The sequence below is a fragment of the Mytilus californianus genome, unplaced genomic scaffold, assembly GCF_021869535.1.
Source record: "Mytilus californianus isolate M0D057914Y unplaced genomic scaffold, xbMytCali1.0.p SCAF_6, whole genome shotgun sequence".
Taxonomy (NCBI): domain Eukaryota; kingdom Metazoa; phylum Mollusca; class Bivalvia; order Mytilida; family Mytilidae; genus Mytilus; species Mytilus californianus.
In genome coordinates this window covers 98,635,577-98,661,722 of record NW_026262712.1, presented here as the reverse complement: position 1 = coordinate 98,661,722, position 26,146 = coordinate 98,635,577, and the positions used below count along the sequence as shown (strand labels likewise).

At 32.6% G+C, this 26,146-nt stretch overlaps 1 protein-coding gene across 2 annotated transcripts in view; it reads right to left on the bottom strand.

Moving 5' to 3' along the window:
* The window catches only part of LOC127705438 (receptor-type tyrosine-protein phosphatase mu-like), a 145,123-nt gene that overhangs the window by 62,372 nt on the left and 56,605 nt on the right, over positions 1-26,146 (bottom strand). Inside the window, exons 2-3 of one of the 2 annotated variants that reach the window (XM_052209753.1) lie at positions 24,419-24,676; positions 46-216 (exon numbers count right to left, since the gene is read on the bottom strand). In XM_052209753.1, coding sequence (XP_052065713.1) covers positions 46-216; positions 24,419-24,676 — 429 coding nt within the window. The remainder of the gene's footprint in view (positions 1-45; positions 217-24,418; positions 24,677-26,146) is intronic. The other variant, XM_052209754.1, reaches the window with a different exon arrangement.

Genomic DNA, 26,146 nt, shown 5'->3' with positions numbered 1-26,146 from the left:
TTGACATTAAGTATACATTCTACTGCGCATTACGTTATAAAATACCTGGACATTTATTATTAGAACAATTCTCGGACTCCTTATTGTCACCACTACATGTTGAACCACCACCGGATGCAGGAGGATTATTGCAAATTCTGTATCTTAACCTTTGGCCACCACCACACGATACTGTACAATCATTCCATGCACTCCAATATCCCCAACTTCCATTTACTGAAAGTTTATAGATACATAGATATTTTTTTTTTCATTATGCATGACATAATTTAACAAAGAAACTAACTAGAAATTTTCAAATTCGCTTGCTCCTTAAAATAATTAATTGCTATATCATCAACAAGAGTAATAATTATCACGAATGAATTGAGATGTCGCGAAAAGGTTAAAAAGACGGCAACCCAACACACAATAAAATGAGATGTTTAAAAGTCAACATTCAATCTCTCACAAGCTAAGTGTCTTAACAATATATGTCAGTTTTCACTGGCAATTTTATTAAAACAATATGATGTTTTTTTTTTGAGAATATGAAATAAAATGAAATAGAAGGTAAAACTATTTGTACGCACAGAAAACGTTGTCATAGTTTTTCGGTTGGGCGTATGACATTTGAGCATATTTTTTAAATTGTCATTCTTTCATTTGCGCCTATTTCATTTTTTCATTTACGCCGATTTCATTTTTTCATTTGCGCCGATTTTATTCATTGCATTTACAGTTTGACATAGGTGAGTACATTTTTTAATACTGGCCATACATATCGGAAGGTCAGTGCAATGATCGCGAGAAAGGTATACTTATTTTTCTACACACCTCAATCTTGACTGTCTCTGGCAAAATTGCAATGATATGTCTGCAATATTTAAAGACGGAACTTTTAAGTGCTGTCCAAAATACTTTTATCAGTTATATACTAAATACGGATGTAAAAATGGAAACTACGTACCTCTAGTTTACGCCCTTTTACCAGCGAAAGATGAACAGTGTTATGAAGTGATGTGGAAAATAATTTGCGATCTCTGCCGGTCAAAAACAACTTTCCTTTGTGGCCGAGGTTATGCAATTGACTTTGAACAAGCAATGCATAACGCAATTATGGATGCTTTTTCACAATGTAGAATATATTGTTGTCGTTTTCATCTGGCTCCGAACTGGTGGATGAAAATCAAGTCTGTTGGGCTGAGCACATAATATAAAGACAAATTAAGTGACATTGGTAAATGGCTATCCCAATTGATTGACAATTCATAACATGTATACAACCGGCTAACGGAAGAGGTCTATGATGATAAATGAAAAATAACATCATCTTTAATTTACCTGTAAAAAAATCGGCCCAAATGAAAAAAATAATCGGCGCAAATGAAATAAAAAATCGGCGCGATATGAAAGAAAAAATCGGTGCTAATGAAATGCAGATCGGCGCAAATGCAAAACGCCGTTTCGGCTGTATGAATGAAGTCGAGTGTATTTCATTGCTAAATTGACCCGGATGGACAAAGACGTGCGACGGTTGCTGCAACGTTACATGATGTCTATCATACACTTATCCAGGAATTTTACATGGAAATTAACCTTTAACCAGAAAACAAAACATTTATATAATATTTTCTAACAAAGAAAAGTATTTTATAGTAGATATTTTGAGAGGATTTGAAGAAGAGGACTAAATGTTTTTGAATATGTAGTATTATAATAGGTGGAGGAAAATACACAAAAATTTAGTTAATCCTGATTTGTAAAGGAAGAATTCGTTAAAAAAATTATATCTAATGGACAGGGAGACAACTGCAACGTATTCACTGTGAACGTATCACTCTTGAACGTAAACGTATTACTCTGGATGCATAGACTTTAAGTAATATATATAATTATTAAACTGCACATTTCAACACAAACATGCAAATCAAGATTGAATGAACTTCATTATAAATATTTAAAGGTTAAATTTAATGAAAAACAAATTTAACTTATTTCCTTTAATGTGAGGTCGACGTCGTACCCTTTTTTGCAAACTATAACAAATAAGTCGAAACTGTAAAATGATCAGCAATGCAAGATGTATTGCTCAGGTTAACTATTCTACCCTCTTAGGTGTCACTTGTTCATTTTAGGTAGCTTGCACATTGAGTTTGATAGAGAAAAACAAATCCATATCCGAAAAATACAGAAAATATTTTTTTCTCGGAAATACATGACACACTATATAGCTGCTTCTGAACATCTGTTTGTCAATACTCTTATCCTTGAAACAAGAGTAAGTACTCATATGACCGAATATCGACCAATAGCTGCTTTTGCAAAATTACAAAAAAAAAAAGATGATGCAATTCCTCCGCCATCGTCAAATCCTATGCACTCCGCCCCTGCAAACCCTCGGCTCCTAAGAGACGGCTCACTATATAGAGACAAATCAAAACTTATTAACACTTAATTTGATTACAGCTTCATCTGACAAAGTAGGTCTGCAATACAAACACTTTTTATTTTTTATATTCTGTGGATACTATTTGCTTTTTTACGAATTTACCTTGAATTGAATTAATCTTATGAAATTTGGTCTACAGTTTTTCTTTTTTATGTCTTACCTGGGAAATATGGTATACAGAGGAAATATGTGTTGCAGGGAAAGAGGTCCGTACCATTAGAGCTTTGATGGATAGTTCAACTAGTCTCATTGGTAATCATTACCACATCTACTTATTTTTATTTAGAAGCTGCGATGCTGTCAGTTGTCCCTTTTTCGTCCAAATAAGACACTGTATTGATTTTTATATGCTTCGCAACTGCTCACATCTTAATTATGTTTAAAATTCAAACGTGTTTTATACGGACAGTCATGTTGATACTATATAGCTTCAAATTTGTCTGGAAGGCATATAAGATTAAGACACAATGTACAGAAATCAAGATAGAATATTGCAATATTTTTGGATTACTTTCATCCGAATAAGTCTGAAAATTTAATCCTGCAACTAAACTTTAGAAGTCATTACTCTTATCCCGAAAAGTCATATGACGGGTTAATATTTGTTGACTGAAAAGAGTATGCGGCTGCGATGTTTTCAACTGTCTCCTTTATCTTTCCAAACTGACACCATATAAAATCCTTATATTCTGTGCGAACTGCTCACATATGCCTTTTAACATACTTTAACGTTTCTAAAAGGAAAGTCGAGCCGACAGAATGATTGGTGTATACCACAAACTTTGATTGCACGACATATTAAAATACATTAAATAGAAATAAAGATTACACTTTATCTTAGTTGAATAAAAAATGAAGCTGCACATTATCTTTATCCGTTGGTACTCTTATAGCTGATGTCTTATATAATTTTCATATCCTGCATACCTCCAAACTTTGTTTGCAAAACGTACAAAATACAACACAATTAGCAGAAATAATGAATAATAATTGCTACACTTATCTAGAATTTGCTATTGTGAAAACTTGAGCCTAAAATTTTATTTGATATTTAGGTACTCTTATCCCGGAAAAATGTAATGAAGTTTAAAATAGCATTTGTTGCAGAGAAAGAAATGTTTTCAGTTATCTTCCCTTTCTTTTCAAATTGACACAAAATTCTTCCTTATATTCTTTGCTCAAATCATACCTTTACACATAATGAATTTTTATAGAGTTGAGCGTTCACAAACAGGTTTAACCTCGCCACATTCTCTGTGTCTGTCCCAAGTCAGGAGCATGTAGTTCAGTGGTTGTCGTTGGTTCATGTCTGTCATATTTGTTTTTTGTAAATTTTTTTGTTATACATTAGGCCGTTAGATTTCTCAATTGAATAGTTTCATATTTTTCATGTCGTGCCCTTTAATAGATGACCTTACGGTTTGGGTTTTTTTTCTTATTGCTGTAGGCCTTACGGTTGCCTAAAATTGCTTATATCTACTTCATTTTAACTATGATATGATATTTAATATAATATACCGAGAGGCCATTTGTGACCTATACAAACTATTATTTAAATCTGAGATCACGAATTTAAAAGTTTCATTATCAATGATCAAATTTCACATGACAAATCTGAGAACTTTTAGTTATCACAGTTTGTTTATGTAATTGGTGGTCACGGATTACACTTTTTATTGCATTCTTTTTGTCAGAATTTACTATATATATACAGGTTAGTGCCACCAACTGAGATTACGTCATGAACGTCTATGTCTATGTCTATGTCTATGTCGTGAAAGCCAAACATACAGTAGCGATCCAAGATTTCATCGGTGGCATCGGCGTCGTATTTTTTAGTTTCAGCCTGTGGTTAAAGTTTTTTAAGACATAAATTGTGAAGATGACATACAACCAATTCATACAGAATGTCACAGCTATCTTTAGGTTTAAATTCATGGTAACCATGGTCACGATAATATTATGATTGTGCATGTATAATATTTCAATCTGCCGTTATGCCAATGTCCTTTCAATGTGGGAAAGATGATCTTCCGTAAGACAACTTCTGTTGAAATAGAACTCTGACTTTCTGAAAGCCTTAGCACATTCATTATATAATTTAATGTTTTACCATGGCAAAGTAAATGTTGTACATTCATGGTTCAAATATACATGTTTGCAAAAAAAAATTGGTACAAATACTTTTATTAGACAGTAACATCAAAAGTACTGAGGTCTCGGTCACTAAGTGGTCTAAGAGAAAAAATAAAAGAAATAGTCCATTATTAACCGTTATCACTAGCCTGTCAACACTGAGGTTGTGAGTTCAAACCCCGCTCGTGGCAAATGTGTTGGATTTCAATAGTGATGCACTAGTATTGCAAAATTAAAATACATACTGAATGTCTCTGTAACTGCTACATTTCAGTAATCTGTTTTAGCTGTTAAAGATGTTCATATTTTAATATAATTTCGTACTTGTGACAGGTACAAATAACATTATGGAATCTATTATTTAGTAGAGTTGTCACAATGTGATTTTGAATAAAAAATTCCTATTTGAATTTTATTTAGAAAGAGCTTTATTTCAATATATGAATTTTTCTTTCGCAATATTTTTTTAATGAAAAGTTTTGTTACAGCTGGAAAATTTATTTATTCTTTGTTATATTCAGAAATTCTCTAGGACATAAGAAACTGGGGCCTGGTTTTCGAAAGTATCCTAAGATATGCCATATTAAGATATATCTAAGGACAAATTTATGACCATCATACGATGATCATATGATATGTCATAGGATGTAAATCAAAGCTGTCCTAAGATATTCATACATATGATGCTCTTATGACTGTCATACGTGGACATATTTTCGTTATGTTAAGTAATTATTTGAATAAATGTTAAAAATAACTTTAAACTTCTTCTGAAGAATAAGGATGACAGTAATAATTATTACCATTAATGTTATTTATGAATATTTTTTTTCTTTATAATTAACATGATTAGTATATAGGAAATAAAAATTAAATTAAAATGTGATTATATGTTTAAAATTTAGTTTTTTAATATATCTTATAAATTATAGATGTTCGAGTTCATGTATTATTATACATGAGGTATTATTTAATTGTGAATACTTTTTTCTTGCAAAATAGAAATAAAACACAAATTGTCTAATCAAATTTAATATGATTATCTGCCCTAGATTTTAAAAGGATTTTTTTTTATTTTTGAATACATTTTACAACACTTATTTTTGTCATTGTTTAATCCATTAATTTCATGCTTTTGATATTTATGTTGTATATTGAATATTACTTGGTAAAATATTTTCAACCCAGAAAAGTATTTTTTCAATTAATATTCCCAGAAGAGTTGCTCAGAAAAAAAGTATAACGTTACAGATCTACCTTTAAAGGTTTTATACCCATGAACATAAAAGGTTGGTTATGGTGTATGAATACACAGTTCATAATCATTTTTAATCTTAACATTTCATTGATGAACGGAAAAAAGTATCATTTCACATCATTTATAGAGTGCTTCTTATCTGCTGATTTGAAATAAAAATACCTATCTTTTCTTTTAGTCGTTCCTCTTATTTCGTCAGACGATGATGCTGCTGTTTATGATGTGATAGTTACCCAGTATATGCCATATTCAAGTAAAGTTGCAAAATTGTACATACCGACAAAGAAATTTCAGAAGGAAAATGAAACCTTGCGCCTTATTAAAATTGAAAACGAGAGGTCAAAAGTCGAGAAAGAAAGGTTACAGATAGAAAAAAATTAGATACGAGGTAGAAAAATACATGTACAAGTTAAAGATGCAGAAACTAGAGATAGAAAAGGAAAACCTTAATGGAAAAGGGTAGGTATAATTTGGAATGGTCAAGGCAGCAGTTACACATAGCAGAGCTATGCACAACACAACCAACCATCTTTCAGATGTCTAACCAGTGTATGCCTACCAATAGGTCAGAAAGCAGCTGTGATTCTTATTTGTTTTCTGAAGCGTGTTTGTAGTAATGTGTGTTATGTATTTAAAATGTATCCAATTTTTCATTACGTTGTATGATTTTAAAGGTATAACATTAACATTTACATAATATAAAATGAATGATTATCGTTTGTTTTACATCCATTAACAATATCTTTATTGAAGAAGTGTTGTCGCTTTATGATAACATGAAAGTTAAGATTTGTTTTTGCATCTCCATATACTACATGTAGTACTAGAAACTATATATAAAATTCAAATGTAGAAAACAAATATGGTATTTAGGATAAGCATTAAACGCAAATAAAAATTGAAACATAAAAAAATATTACAGAAAATGTATATTATCTGGAAAAGCGCCAATTTATAAGTCTTCTGCGTACATTTGCGCAATCGTTCAGATTACCACAGTACTGTTGCCTTCCTATATGTCCACGACCACATTGATTTTCATCTGGAGGTAGTGGAATGCGCTGGTAAAGGCACATATTGTGCAGAACTGCTACACCAACGGTAATGTCACAGCTTTTTGCAGCTCCGTACAAAAGTGTTCCAGTACTATTGTGAAGCATCTGAACCTCAACTTCAACAAACCAAATAAAGGCAACAGTAGTATACCGCTGTTCGAAAAAAAGCTCTTTTCCACAAAACATCTTGCCCTCATATGTCCCCTATTATAGCGTTCCTCAGATTCAGTACTTGCATTTAGAAGAGGAGTCATCAACCATGGTCGTAATGGATAGCCACTATCCCCTAAAAGCCATCCAATGCCAATCTCTCTCGAGTTGAATAATTCATAAATGTTTGAATTGGTTTGAATAAAAGAGTCATGAGTGGCACCAGAGTATTTTGCGACAATGTTCAAAAACTTCATATTAGAATCATAAACTGCTTACACGTTATTAGAATGGTAGTTTTTTCCATTTACATAGAGGTGTTCGTCCTCTGTTGTAGATTTTATTCAAATGTGTGCCGTCGATGGCACCAACTACATTTGGAAAGTTAGTCTTTTCATAATAACCCCTCATAATATTGTGAAATCCAGCCTCGTCAGTTGGCATATTTATATAGTTTCTGAAAACTCTCTTTAAACATGAGGTAACATCACTTCTAGTAATTTAAGATACGCTTTGCCTGGATATATTATGTACATCTGCATTTACCATCTGAAAGCTTCCAGTGGCATAAAACCTGAGTGCTACAATGATCTGAAATGACACTGGAAAAGCACGAGATCTTGCTGTTGGCATTGCTAAGTCATTTTCAAACATTCTACATAAGTCAAGTATCAATGGGCGTGAAAGTCTATATATACGTACTATTTGTTCATCATCCATATAATCTAGTAGGTTATTTCTGTCTCGGAAGAAATCTGTTTCGGAGTACGTTTTCAGCTCGTCCACGAATGTGCATGTAAACAGCAGCCATATTCTTTCTTTCACATGATGTCGTAACGTTTATGATAATCATAAGACCACCATAAGCTAGGTCGCTAGGCGTCTTAAGTTTAAGATAAAAGTTATGACATATCGGAACTGACGACACTTTTGAAAACATATCTTACGACTATAATATGTCATAAGACCATCATACATTTTTGTAAGACGTGTCTTAGTCATAAGATACTTTCGAAAGCTAGGCCCCAGATATTTAATTAAGAATTATTTATCTCTTTGTTATACCTTAAGTGGCAGATTTTATTACATAAGATTCTCACACACTTTTTTGTTCAAATAGATATAAATTTTTTGTTAATCAGAATGTCTCCATTAGTTTCAAATAAGCTCTTCCGTAAAACTTCATGAGCAAATAATATGTCTGAATTTGCAGTTTATCCATTATTTGTGAACAATGGTAGGTGGTAGAACCATATCATTCAAAGCTTTGTGCATTAGTTGCCAAAAAGCTCTCTGAGCTAGTAAACTGATGTTTTCTGTTTATCTCATTGGTGGGTTGGTGGTCTAATGGTAAAGACCGATGTCACCCTCCAACACACAATCTTCAGATATCTGTTCGGGTTGTCTGTTACCGCCGAGTAACCCCATGGTTCTCTCCAAGTACTTCGGCTTCCGCCGCCATAATAACAGACTACCTGGTGTCTTAGCACTCCCGTAGTGTTGGATTGGGTATTTGTCCTTGGTGGTGGGTTGTACAAATGTTAGTGACACATCTCCGTTCCTCCTGTTACGGAATGTTCATGGTCACCACTGTACCATCGCAGTTTTCGAGGGGATCTCCTAAGAACGAATATGTCAACCCAAACATACATACATAAATTGAAAGCCCATTGTTCGCACCTGTTTTCTTATTCAATAAGATTCCCATTTTTTTTATATAGTTTTTTCGTTCAAAGTAAATGCATTTATTGAACTTCATTTGTTGTGTTATATATGGTAGATGTATACTGTCCCCCATGTTATTATTTTTAGTATGTGAGCTAGTCCCAAGATTAAGCTAACACAGTAATCTCCCCCTGATATGCAGATCTGTTTACAAATGTTTGCTTTTCTATAATTAATAGATTACAGCTGTGTTATACTGTAAATACTTTTTTAATAGTTAATGTTTCTGAGATAAGATGAAGTTATTATTAAAGATATTTGGTTTTTTAAAGTAGTATAAATGACAAGTTTATAATTTGTTTACTTGTAAACTGCAAATTCCATGAATATCATCTTGCATAATTTAGAAATCATTCAAACGCTTCAGAGTTCACATCGTTCAAGATGAAATAGCTGGAAACTTCACAGTTCTTAACTTTAGTACGAATATAAAGCTATGATTTGTTATTGTAGAAATCATAATACTAGTATCTGATTTATTCATTTTATTGTGATGTTTTATATTTCATTATGTAGTATTGTTATTATGTATGAATCACCTGACCATTAGATTGTAGTGAATAAAGAATATTCTCAGTAAACATATTTGACTATTTACAGGCCTGTCAAAAGACTCTTGTCAACAAGATTATCTTGTCATAGCTGAAAATCATATAAAGCCACTCTTTTATCTTTCTGTCGCACTCTTGTTCAAACTCTAAAACGAACACAAACACACCCAAAACCTTTGGTTGACAATTGGCGGAGGACCGAAAGATCCCAGCAAGAAGACAACAGACTGCAAGTGAAATAATTCCATGGGCTACTGGTTAAGATCTTCAGCCAATATGCAACCAGAAAACGCTGTGATAATGGATCAACCTATAGCGGAAGTTAAGCTATAGAATCAACCTCTTCCTCTGCTGAATATACCACCTCAGTCTCAACCTCTGCAGAATCTACCACCACCACCTCCACCTAAGCAAAATCTACCACAATCATATCTACCTCACTAGAATTAACTCTACCAGTTGCAGTGCAGCATGCGCCGCCATCAGTTCAAGCCTCAGCTACAGGGCAGGGTAACCATAGACCCTCACCCCAGGTAGTATAAGTAGTGAATTCGACATTATGGTTAACCTTAGGCAATATTATGGTGCACTGATGCAGTTCAATGGTGGGCAAGTTTTCGTGCCTACATAAAACGCCAAAGAATGGCAGAATGTGATGCGATTCTTGTCTTACTCTTTTATTTATGCGGTATTGCTAAACAATGGTTCAAAATGATTGACATTACAACATAATCGTCATTAGACAATATTAAACTCTCATTTCTTAACCGGTCAAAACAACACAAACAAAAAGATATTGGATTGACATATCTGAGACAACAGGAAAATGAACCGATATATCAATACCTTCATAGATCACTAAATTACAACAATACAAACAGTGTTTCAGAATTTTTTTGGTGAAATAAATATATAGAGTTTTAAACCCACAAATTCAACCAATTGTTGTGCCTCAAAGCCTGTATCCAAGTCAGACTTGCTTACCAAATCAATTACAGCTGAGATGACAGTTAACATGGTACAACCTCAACAATATAACGTTGAAAACTCAATTTTAAAACCATTTCTGTTTCTTCAATTGAAGATAAAATCACGGATAAAATTTCGAAGTGATTAGACTCAATAACAACAAAATTCTGATAATTCTAGAAATAATGCTAAACATGATTATTCACAATAATGCCAATACAAAGTAAAAGACCAGTAATGAGAAACGGTCCACCTGGATCCAGCATTGGCTGTGCTAAGTTATGAAAATCAAGGTCAATTTGTTCCGCTTACAAAAAGTTATGTCGTAAATGTGGCAAACAAGGTCATTTCAGTTATAGAAAGGGAAACCAAAATGTGTCACAATGGAATAGGCAATAGTGATTCGAGCCTTCCTTTAGGCAACAGTTTAAGAGTAGGCACAAGGATGTTAAAAATGAATGTCATGAAAATGACAAACAAGCTACAAATAAGGAAGTTCGTACAACTATTTCTTTAGATTCAGACAAATGCACATTTTATGCCATCATAGCATAGGCACAACCAAAACAAAAGCTTTGATAGATACAGGTGCAAATATTACTGTCATAAATAGAAATCTTTTAAATAAAACTGCATATGCTAAAGTGTCATTAATACATTGGCAAACTATCAATTACTCTTCATATAGGCAATAAACTGATTACTCAAACAGTACATGTTCTTTACTAACTTCCCTCTTTCTAGGTGCTGAATTCATGAAGAAACATTGAGCTTTCCTCAATTTACAAGATTACACTTTAGAATTGAAAGATAATCTTAATATTATCTATCACTTTAAATTCACATTTGATTCGCACAAAACAGGTGGTTACTCTTCCTAAACACTCTGAAACCTTGATTCAGGTATCTGTCTCAAAACAAGACAAAATGAGCACAGTGCTATTAGAACCTCATGATGCTTTTCCTCAATTTTTTCAGAGTGTAGTTGTGGTTAACTGTTTAGTAAAAATCCATATTTGCAAAGCTCATTTAAAGCTTTTAAAAGCCACTGCACACTCAGCTAAGATCACACACAGGGATTGCGAAGATTTTACTTTTCAACACTGATGAATTTCACTCTATAGATGAAAAGCAATCAACAGAAACTTCTTCCTTCCCTATCACTTCTAAATCAGAGTCTGACGACATGACGTTTGATCTTACTGGTGCTTGTCTGACTTTGAGTGAAAAACAAAAACTTTTTTTCAGAAAAACAGGTCCATCTATGTGAATTCTGTTAAAGAGCTAGGAGGCACCCATTTATATAACCACCACATAGTTCCTGGTGCAAAACCTTTTATATCGCCTTCTTATAGGAAGACTCCAAAAGTTCGAGCAGAACAAGATAGGCAGATAAAAGAACGTCTTGATAATGACATTATCGAACCCTAATTTCTAATTTGGCTTCACTTGTCGTCATGTGCTTCATGAAATCAAGGGAGATGAGGATGACGATTGATTACAGGAAAGTAAATGCCCTTAGTAGTCCTCAGATATTCCTCTTACCCCATATGGAGAGTGTATTTGATGCAATTGAAGAGGTTATGGCTCAGTAGTTAGCATGCGTCGATGTAAAGTCTGAATTTCATCAGGTCCCTCTAATTGACTAGAGCAAGTATATAAGTGCTTTTATCACAAAGACAGGAATCTACCAATTTAAGAGGATGCCTTTTGGTTTAATGAACAGTCCTATCACCTTTCAAGCTATGATGTCTCGTGTTCTATGGGGTCCCAACAAATTTGGATTGGTATATGTTGATACCAATCTCATTTTCTCTGGTACCTTCGAAGATGATTTCAACTGGTTTGATTGGGTGAGGTATGCCAATTTGAAACTTCAACCTAATAAGTGCCATTTTGCAGTGAAGGAAACTATGTTTTGGGGTCATATCATTTTTAGAGAAGGCGTCAAAGTAGATCCAGCTAAAACTAGTGCTACATGTATCAGCAAGTTTGCTACCCAACAAACACAAAAACAGTTAAAAATCTTTCAAGGCATGGCAAACTACTAGCGTCGCTTCATTAAGGATCATTCTAAGATTGTATTTCCTTTAAACACTTTACTTTACAAAGACCAGCCTACAACACTGAAGTGGACTCCAAAATGTCAAACAGCCTTTGACACTATCAAGCATGCCCTTGTCAATGCTTCTGTTCTTAGTTATCCAGATTTAGACGCACTTTTTATTCTTGAATGTGATGATTTTGATACCGCTATGTGCTAGGGCAGCTTAACTCTGAAAACAAAGAATATGCTATTGTCTACGGTAATAAATCTTTAACAAAGGAAGAACGCAATTATTCCACATCTGAAAAAAGAGCTTTACTGATTTCAAAGGAGTTGAAACTTTTCGTCCTTATCTGGCTAACAGTACTTTCACTGTCATTACAGATGATAATGCTCTAGTGTGTTTAAAGTCAGCTAAGCACACTGGAAGTGTTTCTAGATGGGCTTTTAAACTTCCAGATCTTAATTTTGACATCATTCATCGTCCTGGAAAAGTAATGTTGTAGCTGTTTGTCTTAGTCGTGTACACAATCCTTTTCGAGCTGCTTAAATTGACACTCCTTCTTTACCAACTCAATAGCAGGGTTTATCTTCTTTCAACTCTTTTGATTCCTCTGTTTCTTGAGAAAACTTGAGATCTGAATCTGAATTCAGATGTGCAGTTCGGAGTCGAAGTTAATTTCAAGGTGTAATACAACCATTGATTTCCCCCTATTAGATAAAGTCCTTGTTAAATTTGCACTTTTCCAAAAAAGTGTAGAATTTGTCTTTGTTTCAAATAAAGAAATACTTGTCATGAGTAACGTTTAATCCTGTCCAGAAATGAAGAAAAAAAATTCACATAATGTGTCATTGCATATAAGAAAATAACCATCACTGGAAGTAAACCAATCAAATGGTTACCCTTATTCTTCCCTATGTACAAGCTGTAATAACCATGTAACCTCAAATTTCCAAAATATTATATAGAAACACCAAATAAAAAAATAATGGTGCTTTGAAACACCCAGGATATATATGTCTATGACACAGTTTTTTTTAACTGCAATGAAATGTATGATAAACTTCCTACAACTATCTAATTCAAAGGAATATTTTTTTCTACCCGTTTTCGAATGAAACCGGATGTGACGTACTATGATTTGGTGGTATTACACGTTTATTATGCTTCTGAACACCCAACAGAATGCCAAGAATTTCCTATCCTTTTTGCTGTTTATACTTAATTCCATTGGTATCAGAAAAGATACAAAGGCATGGGCCCTGATTTTAGAAGAATCAAACAAATAGCTCTTTCTAAATCTCTTCGACTTAAATTCTGCAATCTGCAATGATTCATTGGCAGCAGGAAGACATTTTAGTAATGACAAAGTTAGCAATTCTCTTATACAAAATTATGGGTGGAAAAGTATGCATTAAGATATCACAAACTATTTAAAATCCTGTGATAGGTGTCAAAGGGTCAAGCAAAATTGCAATCCCCCTCTTACCGAGATGCATCGAGTTGGTCGCTTTGATAGAAGAGGGACGAAAGATTCCTGAGGGACAGTCAAATTCATAGATTGATAACAAACTGACAACGCCATGGCCAAAAATAAAAAGACAAACAGACAAATAATAGTACAGATGACAGAACATAGAAAACTGAAGACAAAGCAACACGAACCCCACCAAAAACTGGGGGTGATCTCAGGTGCTCCGGAAGAGTAAGCAAATCCTGCTCCACATGTGGCACCCGTCGTGTTGCTTATGTTATTACAAATCCGGTAAATAGTCTAATTCGGTAGGTCACATTCATGAAAAGAGAAGGGTATTGTAGGTACGACATAAGGAACATATCCGATATCATCTGTGAAACGGTTATTCCATAACGATCAACCAACTCGTGATGGCGTCCGTAAAATTTACGAAGGGATGATTTCAACTTCACCATTTGGAACTCTTGGTTTAATAGCTTCCTTGTGAGCAGCAATCCTCTTTCAAGGAAATCATGATAGGAAATACAAGCCTGGGAATATCGTATCAATTCGGAGATATATACTGCGTATGCAGCCGCTGCTGGAATATTGCTACATAGAAATGGAAAATTCACAATTGGGAAGCTAAAATCATCTCTTTTGTCGTAAAGTTTTGTTTTCAACCGACCCTCATTGTCAATTTCTAGATGTAAGTCAAGGCAGACTTAACTGTATCTGTAGTATTCTTTATCTCTAGTTCGATGGGATAGATTCGTTCAACATAGTCACCAAATTTTGTATTATTTAGTGAGAGAACATATAGAGGAACGTAAAGTTAAAGGATATTGCTAACTTCTTAACTTTCTTCCTATGAAGTTCCTGTATGATAGACGGCATATAGATATTCTTGATTCCCTTACTTAAACCTCCCAAGGTAACGAGTACATATTATTGGTCATTGTTGTCTTTAGTAGATGGTGTGAGGCATTTCCAATGAAAACCCAAACTTTAAAGGAAATAGCCGATAATCTATACACAGGAGTTGTCTCTAGATTTGGGTACCCAATGGTTTTGCTGAGTGACCGTGTCCAGCCCTTCATGTCAACGATTGTCAAGGCCACGTGTGAAATCCTCTAAATCACTCAACATCATACCACATCTAACCACTCTAACACAAATAGCACTGTCTTTGAGACAAATCACATGCATGCTCAATCACTTCGAACTCACTGAAATGAAACCCATGACAACTGGCCTTTTCTAATCCCAGGTATTATAATGGTTTTTCTCCATTTTACATTTTGTTTGACCAGGAGATGAAAATGCAATTTGATATTGCCTTAGAGCCAAAGGACCACTTGCCACAGGACACAGGAGTGTACATCGACCAATTCCTGTCAAACATTAAGATTGCACATAAGATGACACTTCAGAATGAAACGAAAAAGACAAATTAAGACATGATAAAACATGATAAAACAGATAGAGTACGCACATTTTCTATAGATCTTGTTTTTCTAAAAGTACACAAATATGTTGAGACGTCAACTTTCAGCCACCTTAAAATTGGCATATTAAGCCATTTAAATTAATATTTTATTATGTGTCTTTCTATGTTGTGATGTTACACTATTGTTCCAGATAAGGGTAAAGGTGTGGTACCATTAAAACGTTTGAACCAGCTGCAATTGTTTGCACCTGTCATAAGTAAGGAATCTGATGTTCAGTAGTTGTCGTTATTGATGTGGTTCATAAGTGTTTTTCGTTTCACGTTTTTTTTTATATAGATTGGAACTTTGGTTTTCCCGTTTGAATAATTTACACTAGTAATGTTTGGGGTCCTTTATAGATTGCTGTTCGGTGTGAGCCAAGGCTCCATGTTGAAGACCGTACTTTGACCTTATATGGTTTACTTTTATGAATTTTGACTTGGATGGAGAGTTGTCTCATTGGCACTCATACTACATCTTCTTATATCTATATATAACTTTCTGCATTTGATATCATTGTAGGTCATTCTTTAACTATTCGGAAAAGTCTCCTTCTTATCTATATAGTCGTTATAAGTTAGTTTTCTGTTGTTGCGTCAACCTCACCTTCTCCTTCTCAGGATGATATTTGAAGACTCGACTATAGAGTAGTGTTTCGCTCAGACGCAAAGATATAACTAAGCAAAGAAGCATGGTTACACACCTTCTAGATAGACATACCAAGACCTAAAGAAATCCACATTGCTGAATTGCCAATTTGTTCTTATGAGAACTACTCAAATATGAATAGTATGATACATTTTATTGAGCATTTACATGACTCTATGGAACTTGATTTGAAAGAAACAATACAAGCGATTAAAATATTAGTACCGCAGACTAAATTATTTGAGTCAATTAAATGCAAAATCAAGAAGTATCACTGCAGCTCTCCAGCAACATAGTGATCACCTTTCATCTTTTGTGAGAGTGATCGATAAACGGACATCCAATTAAATGCAGGGTATTAAGAACAATTCATTAGAAACTCAGACAATTGCTAATTAATTTCAACTAGCAATAGTTTCAACGGAACAATCCATGGTGAATATTTCACAGATTCGAATCCCCAAACTAACAATTTGAATGTCTTGAATTCTAACTTACTTCAGTCACAGAATGCTTTTCGATCCTTGGTTGAATGGTTGAAGGTCGAATTTCTCCTGTCCTCGTTCCAAAGCATGATTTTTCTCGCACGCTTCACCAAATTCAGACCACATTAAACAAAAAGTACCCTAGTTTCTTTTTAACACATTCTCATTTATTCTATAACACAACACCCAACTTTATGTTTACCCGTAATTTCTCCTATCTTTTCATCACAGTACAATTTCCAGAATCTACGCATGCACAACCTCTTCAATTCTATAAAATCATATCTTTACCTGTACCAACCCTACTAATAGGAATACTAAGCATGCCACTAAGTTGTTCTATTTAACACAGTACCTTGCACTAACCTATCAGCATGAATATTATTTCCCCTTATCAGCTGATGACCTAACTAATTGTGTGTATGGACCTATTGTTTTCTGTACTTTTAATAAGACACTCATTCCTATAACTGTTTCTGATTGTTCCCTTGCATCAAAATATGTCAAACAGGCATCAAGATTTGAAATTTAAGTTTTCTAGTAAATCACCTTTCTTATGACATTATTGAGTCAACACCAACATCGGTGCCTGTTTATGACAGTGAAGAATGGATTTAATTTGTCATCAAAGCCATAGAAAAATGCCTGGGTGCGCATTCGGTGTTATCAACATACCCTTCAAATGTTCGTTATCAATTAGAAAATTAAATTTTTCTCTTAGATTATGAGTCAAGTTCAAATTATTATACATGTATTATACATCCAGGTTACTTAATATCTGTCGTACAGGAATTTTTCGATGAACATCGATTTACCTCAATTATAGTAGATTCCCTTTTTACTACTCATGTACAGTTAGCAATTCCAGATTTTGCTTCTTAAAACCATAATGCATTTGTATGTCAAATATTTTAGCAACAGACACATAAACCCATCTAAGCTTAAATAATATAACTGTTGTGCTAAAAAGGATGGAAAGATTTTTAAAAAATTAACTGAACCATTGTTGTCTGGAGATATAAGCTTGCAGTCTTCTTGCCCAGATAAAAATACTATTGTGTGTTTTTGTTCACTTGACATTGCTATTCTTTCTGACATTTTTCGCTTTCACATTTTTATTTTGTAAAACAAGAAAGATGGCAATGACCATGACAATTATGCAACAAATGTCAAACGCCAGTTCTCAAAGTGTACATCCTTTTATCTATGTTTAACCCACTTAGCTTCCTTAAATGGAGTAGGATGCTATTATTAATAGAGTTAAGTCAATTTGTTTGCGTCAGAGTTTTCATGGGTATACGCCTCTGTTATTTTAAGTATGTAAGTTTTTGCTATTTTTTTTTTTAATATGTTATTTGTACAAATCAAAGCACAATCGGTGTACCTCATTAGTTTTGGAAGTAACATGTGGGGTACGATTGTGTTGTCATTCCAATATTAGATTTATCCTCATGTCCATCTTATTATAAATTTTCAAGACCATCGGTCTTAGATTTGACTGTTGCCTCATTCCTCTAATGTAAAATGTTCGCAGTGTGGTCATCATTTGAAGTTACAAATAAGTTAACTCAAAAGTATGTCAACTTCCGAACACACTTACCCTTAGTTTTCTACAATCTTATAGGATAAAGAAGGTTTTGACACAACCTTTTAATGCGTATATTTGTGTGACACACCAAAGTTTTGCTTCTATATTGAATCCGCCAGCAATGCTTTCCTGCAAACAGTTCAAGCATCAACAGCAGATTCCGATTCTCTTTATCCTAGTCTTTTACCAAGATTTTTGAATTTAATTCCTATATTAGTGTCGTTGAGAACGATTTATTGGGAAGTAAATTTTCAAAAATGTTTATTATTGTACCTTGTTTGTAACAAATCAATAATTCTAAATGTATATATGTGTAAATATGACCCCTGAATTTTTGTTTTTTTAGACATGACTGTATTCAAACCCCCTCTTTTTATAGCAGATATTACAAACTTGATGAGCATGACTTGCATTCAAATTTTGTTTTAATATACCTCTGGTATTTTGTTATTTGGTTTACATGTACTTATATATATAAAACTATTGGCATTATTGACAGCACCAACCTGAAAGGTAGGCACCATCAATAAATACCGTTGTGAATAAAAAGCATCATTACTGGATACATATCAATGCACTTGGACATGCCGTATCAACCGGTTAATTGGACCTATTCTCAAGCTACAGATGAACAAATATAGGATGAAATTCATATCGTAGGCGCGCATTGTATTTCTACGAACCGTTGGACACTAGAAAATAAACCATGGACAAATGTACCATCATTTCTCGTTCCAGCAGATGTGATTACATTTAAATAAAACAATTGTTTAATTTTAATACCATTTTGAAGCTTTGGGGTCCAAAGCAGTTGGGCCAGAGACGAGTTGTCACAGTGTAATTTTGCATACAAATTCCTCTTTGAATTTAATTAAAAGCTTTTATTAATATTTGAACTTTTTTTTCGCAATAATTTTATTTCTAATGAAAAACATTGTGAAGTTTTGTTACAACTGGACAATTTGTTTATTCTTTGTTAGCATGGTTATATTCTGAAATTCTTTAGGACATAAGAAACAAATTAAGAATTAACTTTTCACTTTGTTATACCATGTCTAAATTAGTGTCAAATAAGCTCTTACATAAAGCTTCTCAGAGCGATATAGTGGATACTCATAACACGTAGTAACTTCAATTTTTGCGTTACCATTGATTTATAAGTAGAATCGAATTCTGATTGGTTGAACCTGCAAAACTGTTCAAATCTGTGAAATATCTTTATTCACTGAATAGCGTCAATTGACCATTAGATTGCAATGAATAAAGACTATTTTCAGTAAACTGGTGAGTAAATTTAAGTTTGAGTTTTATTTTAAAATTTATTTTTTTTATAGATTCAAAGTATTTATTTCATTTATACAACGTATCGTTAAAATTCCTAAAGTTTATGTTGATGAGTTAAGCCAATTCATAGAGAAATTATCATTTTCAATAGTAAGAGAAATATAGATTTCAACACTGCAACAAGTGTGTTGCTATATTTCTCCACACGAGACAGTTAAATTCTATTGTTTAAAGCTTTTTGAATAATTAAAATATAACTGTTGAGATTGGAGAAATATCGTAGTACACCAGTTATAGTGTCGGAATCTGTTTTTCTAATGATTTTGTTCCTTCTTTTTCAAATATTTTCAGAAAGTTGCGTTCTTTATATGCGACGTCATCAGGTAGTTTCGCATTTTTTCATGACGTCACAATAGGGAAATTCAGAAGAAACAAAGAAATTTTGACGTCATAATCGAATTTTGACTAATCATTTGCCGAGAACAGACATTTCACTAGTTAGGAGAAATATTTTTCTCACACCGCTAAAGAAATGTGAAAACAGCACAAAAATTATAGAAAGACGACAAACCCGTTGGTCAATTTTAAATATGTATTATCTGTTTCTAGTTAATATTGTGAAAGAATAAATCAATTTCTAATGTGTTAAGTATTTTTGTAAATGAACACTAGACTAAGATGAACACACTTCATTAAAAGTATTTTTATATGGGAGAGAACTCTAGTTTTTACCGCGCCAATTCATGAGCAAATAATATGTCTCAATTTGCAGTTTATCAATTATTTGTGAACAATTGTAGGTGTAAGAACAATCTTTTTCAAAGTTTTTTGAGCATTAGTTCTCATGGTTGCTAGGTAACAAAAAGCTCACTGAAGCTAGTAAACTGATGTTTTCTGTTTATCCTATTGCAATGCCCATTGTTGCCACACTTTTTCTTATTTAATAAGATTCCCATTTTTTTTATATTGTTTTCTCGATCAAAGTAAATGTTTAAATTGAACTTAATTTGTTGTGGTATATAGTAGATATATAAAGTCCCCCATGTTATCATTTTTAGTATGTGAGCTAGTCCTAAGATTTGACTAACACAGTTATCTCCCCCTGATATGCAAATTTGTTTACAAATGTTCAACAAATAATACATTACTTACAGCTGTGTAATACTGTAAATACATGTTTTTAAGGATTAATGTGTTACTGAGAAAAAGTTGAAGTTATTATTAAAGAGATATTTGGTTTTTAAAATAGTATAAATGAAAAGTTTATAATTTGATTAATTGTTTACTGCAAGTTCCATGCATATCTTGATAATTTAGAAATCATTCAAACGCTTCAGAATTCACATCGTTTAAGGTAAAATAGCAAGAAACTTCACAGTTCTTAACTTTTGTATGACTATAAAGCTATGATTTGTTATTGTACAAATCATAATACTAATATCTGATGTATTCACTTTATTGTTATGTTTTGTATTTCATTATGTTATATTGTTTTTATGTATGAATCACTTGACCATTAGATTGCAGTGAATAACGAAAACTCACAGTAACCATATTTGACTATTTTCAGGCCTGTCAAAATATTATCGTCAAGAAGATTATCTTGCCACAGCTGAAAATCATACAGTCAAAGCCAAACTTGCATCTTTCTTTCACACTCTTGCTCAAGCTCTACCACGAACACAAACGCACCTGAAACCTAAGTTTGACGGCTTTACCTTCTTTTGTCGATAAACTAATGCAATGCACAATACATAATGTTCACATATGTGGATGAAACAATTAAGAACACAGGTATATAACATTTTAAATATTCGTTTATCCATAAATGTTTGATCTGTTTATTTAAATGATATTTAAGTCCTTTATTTATTTTAATGTTGATAATGAAATTACAATTAAACAATAAACGTGATAGCAGTCAATAGATGATGTCAAAAACCAAGCATTAAATAAAGTATTTTCAATGATTTTCAAACAAATATTTTGGTTCTCCCTTATTTATATTTTTTATCTTAATTTTATGGGAAAATGCGCTTTTCATTGAAAATAATACGAATTTCATCGGTTTATTTATTTGATAGAAGAAATGAAATGCTTAATAAAGAGGAGAATCACAAGCACAAATTAGGCTGCGGACTACAATGGATTTATATTAGTCATTATTGAGGAGTGATGCTGAAAAGTGTAGCTGTGTTAAGGTAAAGAGTACATTCAAATTCTTTGGTCAATACGTGAATTACTAGTTAGAACATGTAGGAAGCATTTTGATTCTCCTTGGGTGCAAAGAAATAAATTTGTTTAATTGAATTGGATTGATGAAAAAAAAACACTGATTGAGGATGAGAATTCAGTTGAGAGTAAATTTTTACCAAAACTGAGCACCAAAATATTTAGTCGTCCGGAACTTTAATGAAATAATATGGAAAAAAAATATTTATAAATTTATAAAAGTTCAGGGTGAAGAGACACCACTGGGTTCTTAAAATGGAATCGTCTATTTAAAATTGGTAACTTAAATAATAAAACATAAAGCATTTTAAAATTCTCTCATTTTTTTCTGAAAGATAATACACTGAAAATATTTAGATGGAAACTATTGCCCTTTACATCTTACCTTGTAAGGTTATATTGAAGCAATGGCTAATAAGTACAAACTGCCATGCATGTAATATTACAGAAGTTTACGAACACATGTTTCTAAGATGTCAAACATTAAAAGTATTTTGGGAAAAAATGAAAGATATTTTAGGAAAAATTAAAATAGTAAAATCATATTCTAAGCTTATCAAATCTAGCATGGGGATATACCATTGAACCGGAAGAATACTATAAAGTAAATAACTTAATTACAAAAAACACATACACATACACAATTTATATGGCATACTTTATTTCTGAACAAAGATCAAAATCTGTCAATACTTTTTGCGTTTTCAAATCAAAATTTCAAGAAATTTTCGAAATTGAGTGTAAACGGCGGGATTAACTTGATATTCTTTGCAGTGTCGCAAAGATTTTAAGTGCTTTGTAAACTAGATTTAAGGTACATTCATGTTTATTTTTTTTTATGTTATGTTATGGATTTATGTAACTATCATTTATAGAATAGAACCATATGATTATATTGTATAGGTGTATGAGCTAACATTTGTGTTTAGAGAGATATATACAAGTAAACGTAATATTGTATGCATGAGATAGTGTATGTGTAAATTATTTTGTATGTGAACATGGTCATGATGGTAGATGTATAAAACAAATATCAAATAACATGTAATGTATAAAACGAGTTGTTTCCCTTTACGCAATAAAAATCACTTATTTCGTGCATTACGGGTCACGATGTTTGTAATATTGTCGAAATAAAATTAGCAAAGGACACAAAAGCGGTTTTCTAAATAAGCAATTTATCATCTTATGTTCAATTTTGAAGTAATCAAATATGTTGACATATTTTATTTTGTTTCATTTAACGTTTAATTTAGAATCTATACTATTAAATGAGAAGACCTCATTTTGTGTGTCGCTTCTCTTCCTTCCACAATAAATTAATAATCATGCCTCTGTGTCCTAAAGGTACCATGCATAGTCGCTTATGATTATTCAGTTTGGGTTATTTTGGGAGGAAAACGAAAATAAAGGCGTCCGGATATTGTTTCCGTCATCGGACAGACTTTTAAGACTTTCAAGATTTCCTTTAGGGAAAACGGTACTATTTATTCTGCCATAGGCGACAATACTAACATTTTCTAAATTTACCACTTTTTATAATAAAAACCCGGATAAAACAGTTATGTGTAGTGTTAGTACTTTATTATTCTGTTTTAAAAATTGAAGCCAAATAGTATCATGACCAACTTCCTACGGAGCTTGTTAATTTTATCCATGCCCACCGTCATTTTACACCAAATTTATGAAATTTTTTAAGTCTTTTCGAATAATTCTCAAGAAAATATTTCAATAGGTTTCAAAATTTATATTGTAAATATACACCCTGCAGTTATTCGTAGATAAATAAAAAAAATATATTGTACCCTAACATCCAATCACAGCGCTCCAAAGTTGACTTCCTTCACCTGCCTTGGGTACACAAAAGGCCAACCTAATGCTGGGAAAATATAATAGTACCGTTTTCCCTTTAGGTTAGGACTGTTTTAAAATTACACATAATTTTCATAAGTACTTGGGAATAGGACAATTATTTTCGCGTTTTTCTGTATACTATGATCGTACATATACTATAAATAAAGTGTATTTGCTATTTACTATCAATTCAAATATAATATATCAGTGACCGCCGTGGATAGTAAACTTGGAATTGATAGTAAATAGCAAGTACACTTTATTTATAGTATATGTACGTTCATAGTATACAGAAAAACAGAAAACAAAAAATAACGGACTTTGGGAAAAAAGGGGGAGGGCTAAAAAAAATTGTCCTGTCACTAAGTACATATGACTTTTGATACCTAATTATATTTGAAACTTACCTTGATAGAATATGATAGACACATTTGTAAATCCAAAGGAAAGAAACAAGTGTTGTAGGCTAGGGTTTATGAAATAAATCACTGTAAATAACAAACCGTAAACGGAGAAAAATATATCCGCAATATAAATGTAAAATTCAAATGTACTATTCTAACAATGAAGAATATACAATTTCGTCAAGTCAATCCCCTGGTTCTTTTGACGCACAGGGATAAACCTATATAAAATAGTTGTACTATATATTGCAGCTGTTAACAACTAGCTACTAGAGCAATAAAGAATCTGTTAATGTTAAAAAAAAAAAAAAAAAGAATAAATAAAAAGATATTAGGAACAAGTTATCTATTTCCATTAATCAATGCAATTTCCAGTTCCAATTTATATGGCTTTGTTCACAGAGAGTAATCCAAACACACTTAGACAACTGTGAATGCTCTTTTCCAATTGTATAATTAATAATTGATATTGTTGTATTATATATGGAATTAAAAAGTCGCGATCGGTTAACACTTGTCTGATTAAGAAAATGCAATAGTAATTACATAAACTAAATAAACACATACGCAGTATTAATGCACGGTTTTTTGTTTTTGTTTTTTTTCAAGAGGAAAGGGAGAGAGTGTTTTTCATAAAACAAAAGCGTAATTTACCTGTTACTGTTACCATTACATTAGAACCAGCTGCTTTGAAGTTACCATCTCTATAATATGCATAACAACGATAAACACCGGAGTCATTTGTATCAACGTTTTTTATGGTTAGATGAGATGTGCGTCTTCCGTCATACTTCACATCGTCATAAGGTAAATATAAAAAATTATAAGAGTTGTCCTGTTTTTGCCATTCAAAAGAAGCACCACGTTTATCACAATCCAGATTAACTTTTCCGCCCACGATAGCGGCTAGATCTACAAAAAATCAATATTGAAAGTGATTAACTAAAAAGGATATTTGTTTCTCTTAAAAAATAAGATTTACATTCTAGTACAGAACATTCTCCTTTCAACGGAATGAAAAAAATCACTATGATATACTTCAAAACCAGTTTTTAAATATAATGAAAATTAAAAAAAAGTTTCTTCAGAATACCTTTTGGTGTTCCCCGGTCGCAAGTTGTTCAACTCGTTTCTAGCTATATCCTTAACGTGGTAAAAGCTACATTTTGGCAAAATCTTTCATTGAAATATGTCCACCTGTAGTTGCACTGTAAATACAGATGTTTCTTAAACCACGCCTCTTTTGGAGAGAGATATACAATATTCATCGAAAACTTGATTTGTTTACTTAATATGATCCCTATGTTTCATCTCATAGAGACATAACTTAGGACTGTTACCAGTATAAAAACATATTGTTGCGGTAAAAATTGAATTCTGAAGTAGACAAAAAGTGGAGGTAGGGGTAGTACAGAATTTTAGTATAAGTTTAAACTCTAACAAATTCAAGGCATATAAATGTTGAAAATATGCAGCACAGTCCTATGTTTTGACCTTTGAATAAAATAGTAGTGCATATTAGTTTTCCATTTTAGGATATATTTTTTACGAAACTTCATAATAAAAAAGTCACAGTTTAAGTCGCAAAGGGAATTCCTATGGAAAATTGCATTGTCTATATTAACAGAAATGCAAACTGTTTATACTGATTACTATTAGTATCAAAGATTTGACATTTACCCAAAAAAGACAGATGCTAGGAAACCCAGAAAGGGATCCTAATGAAATTTAAAAAATAGGGTGCACAATAGCATCTTATTGTTATGAGATTGTGAAAAAGTTTTAATAAATTGTAATAAGGGTTTTAAGAGAAGTGTCAAATAAATACTAAACGGGTATCTTGTAAAGTAAAGCGGGAAAATATCGTATTGTCGTTACGTTTTCATAAACATTCATGAGGCATAACAAAATTGACCAATCAGGAAGTCAAATTATGTATTGTAACATATTGGTATTTTTCAAGCGCTCCACTGTCTGGTCGTCGTTCAACAGAGTAAGCTCCTTTTTTATAATTGCTGATTGCAATTAAATTTTCTATTTATATACGTATTTGCCAATTAAAGGTGTGGTCCGACACTTTTATCCTGAGATAGGCTCGTGCATTGGCATCGGATACAGGTTTGCATTCATATTCATATATATATGAATAATGATTGTTGGGATGTTTTTACTGCTGGAAATTGTTTGAGATACGTTCAACGGCAGTGAGCAAATTTACATTTGTGTTTTAGTTATATTGAGTACAGGTAATACAGGTGTTGATTGTATTATTGTATGCAATGCTGTGGTTAAATATCGTCACATGTCACCTGAATGATTAGTTTATAAGTTTGCAACGCACGTGTATGAATCATAGTTTTACGTTTCCTCGTTTTCTTTTTA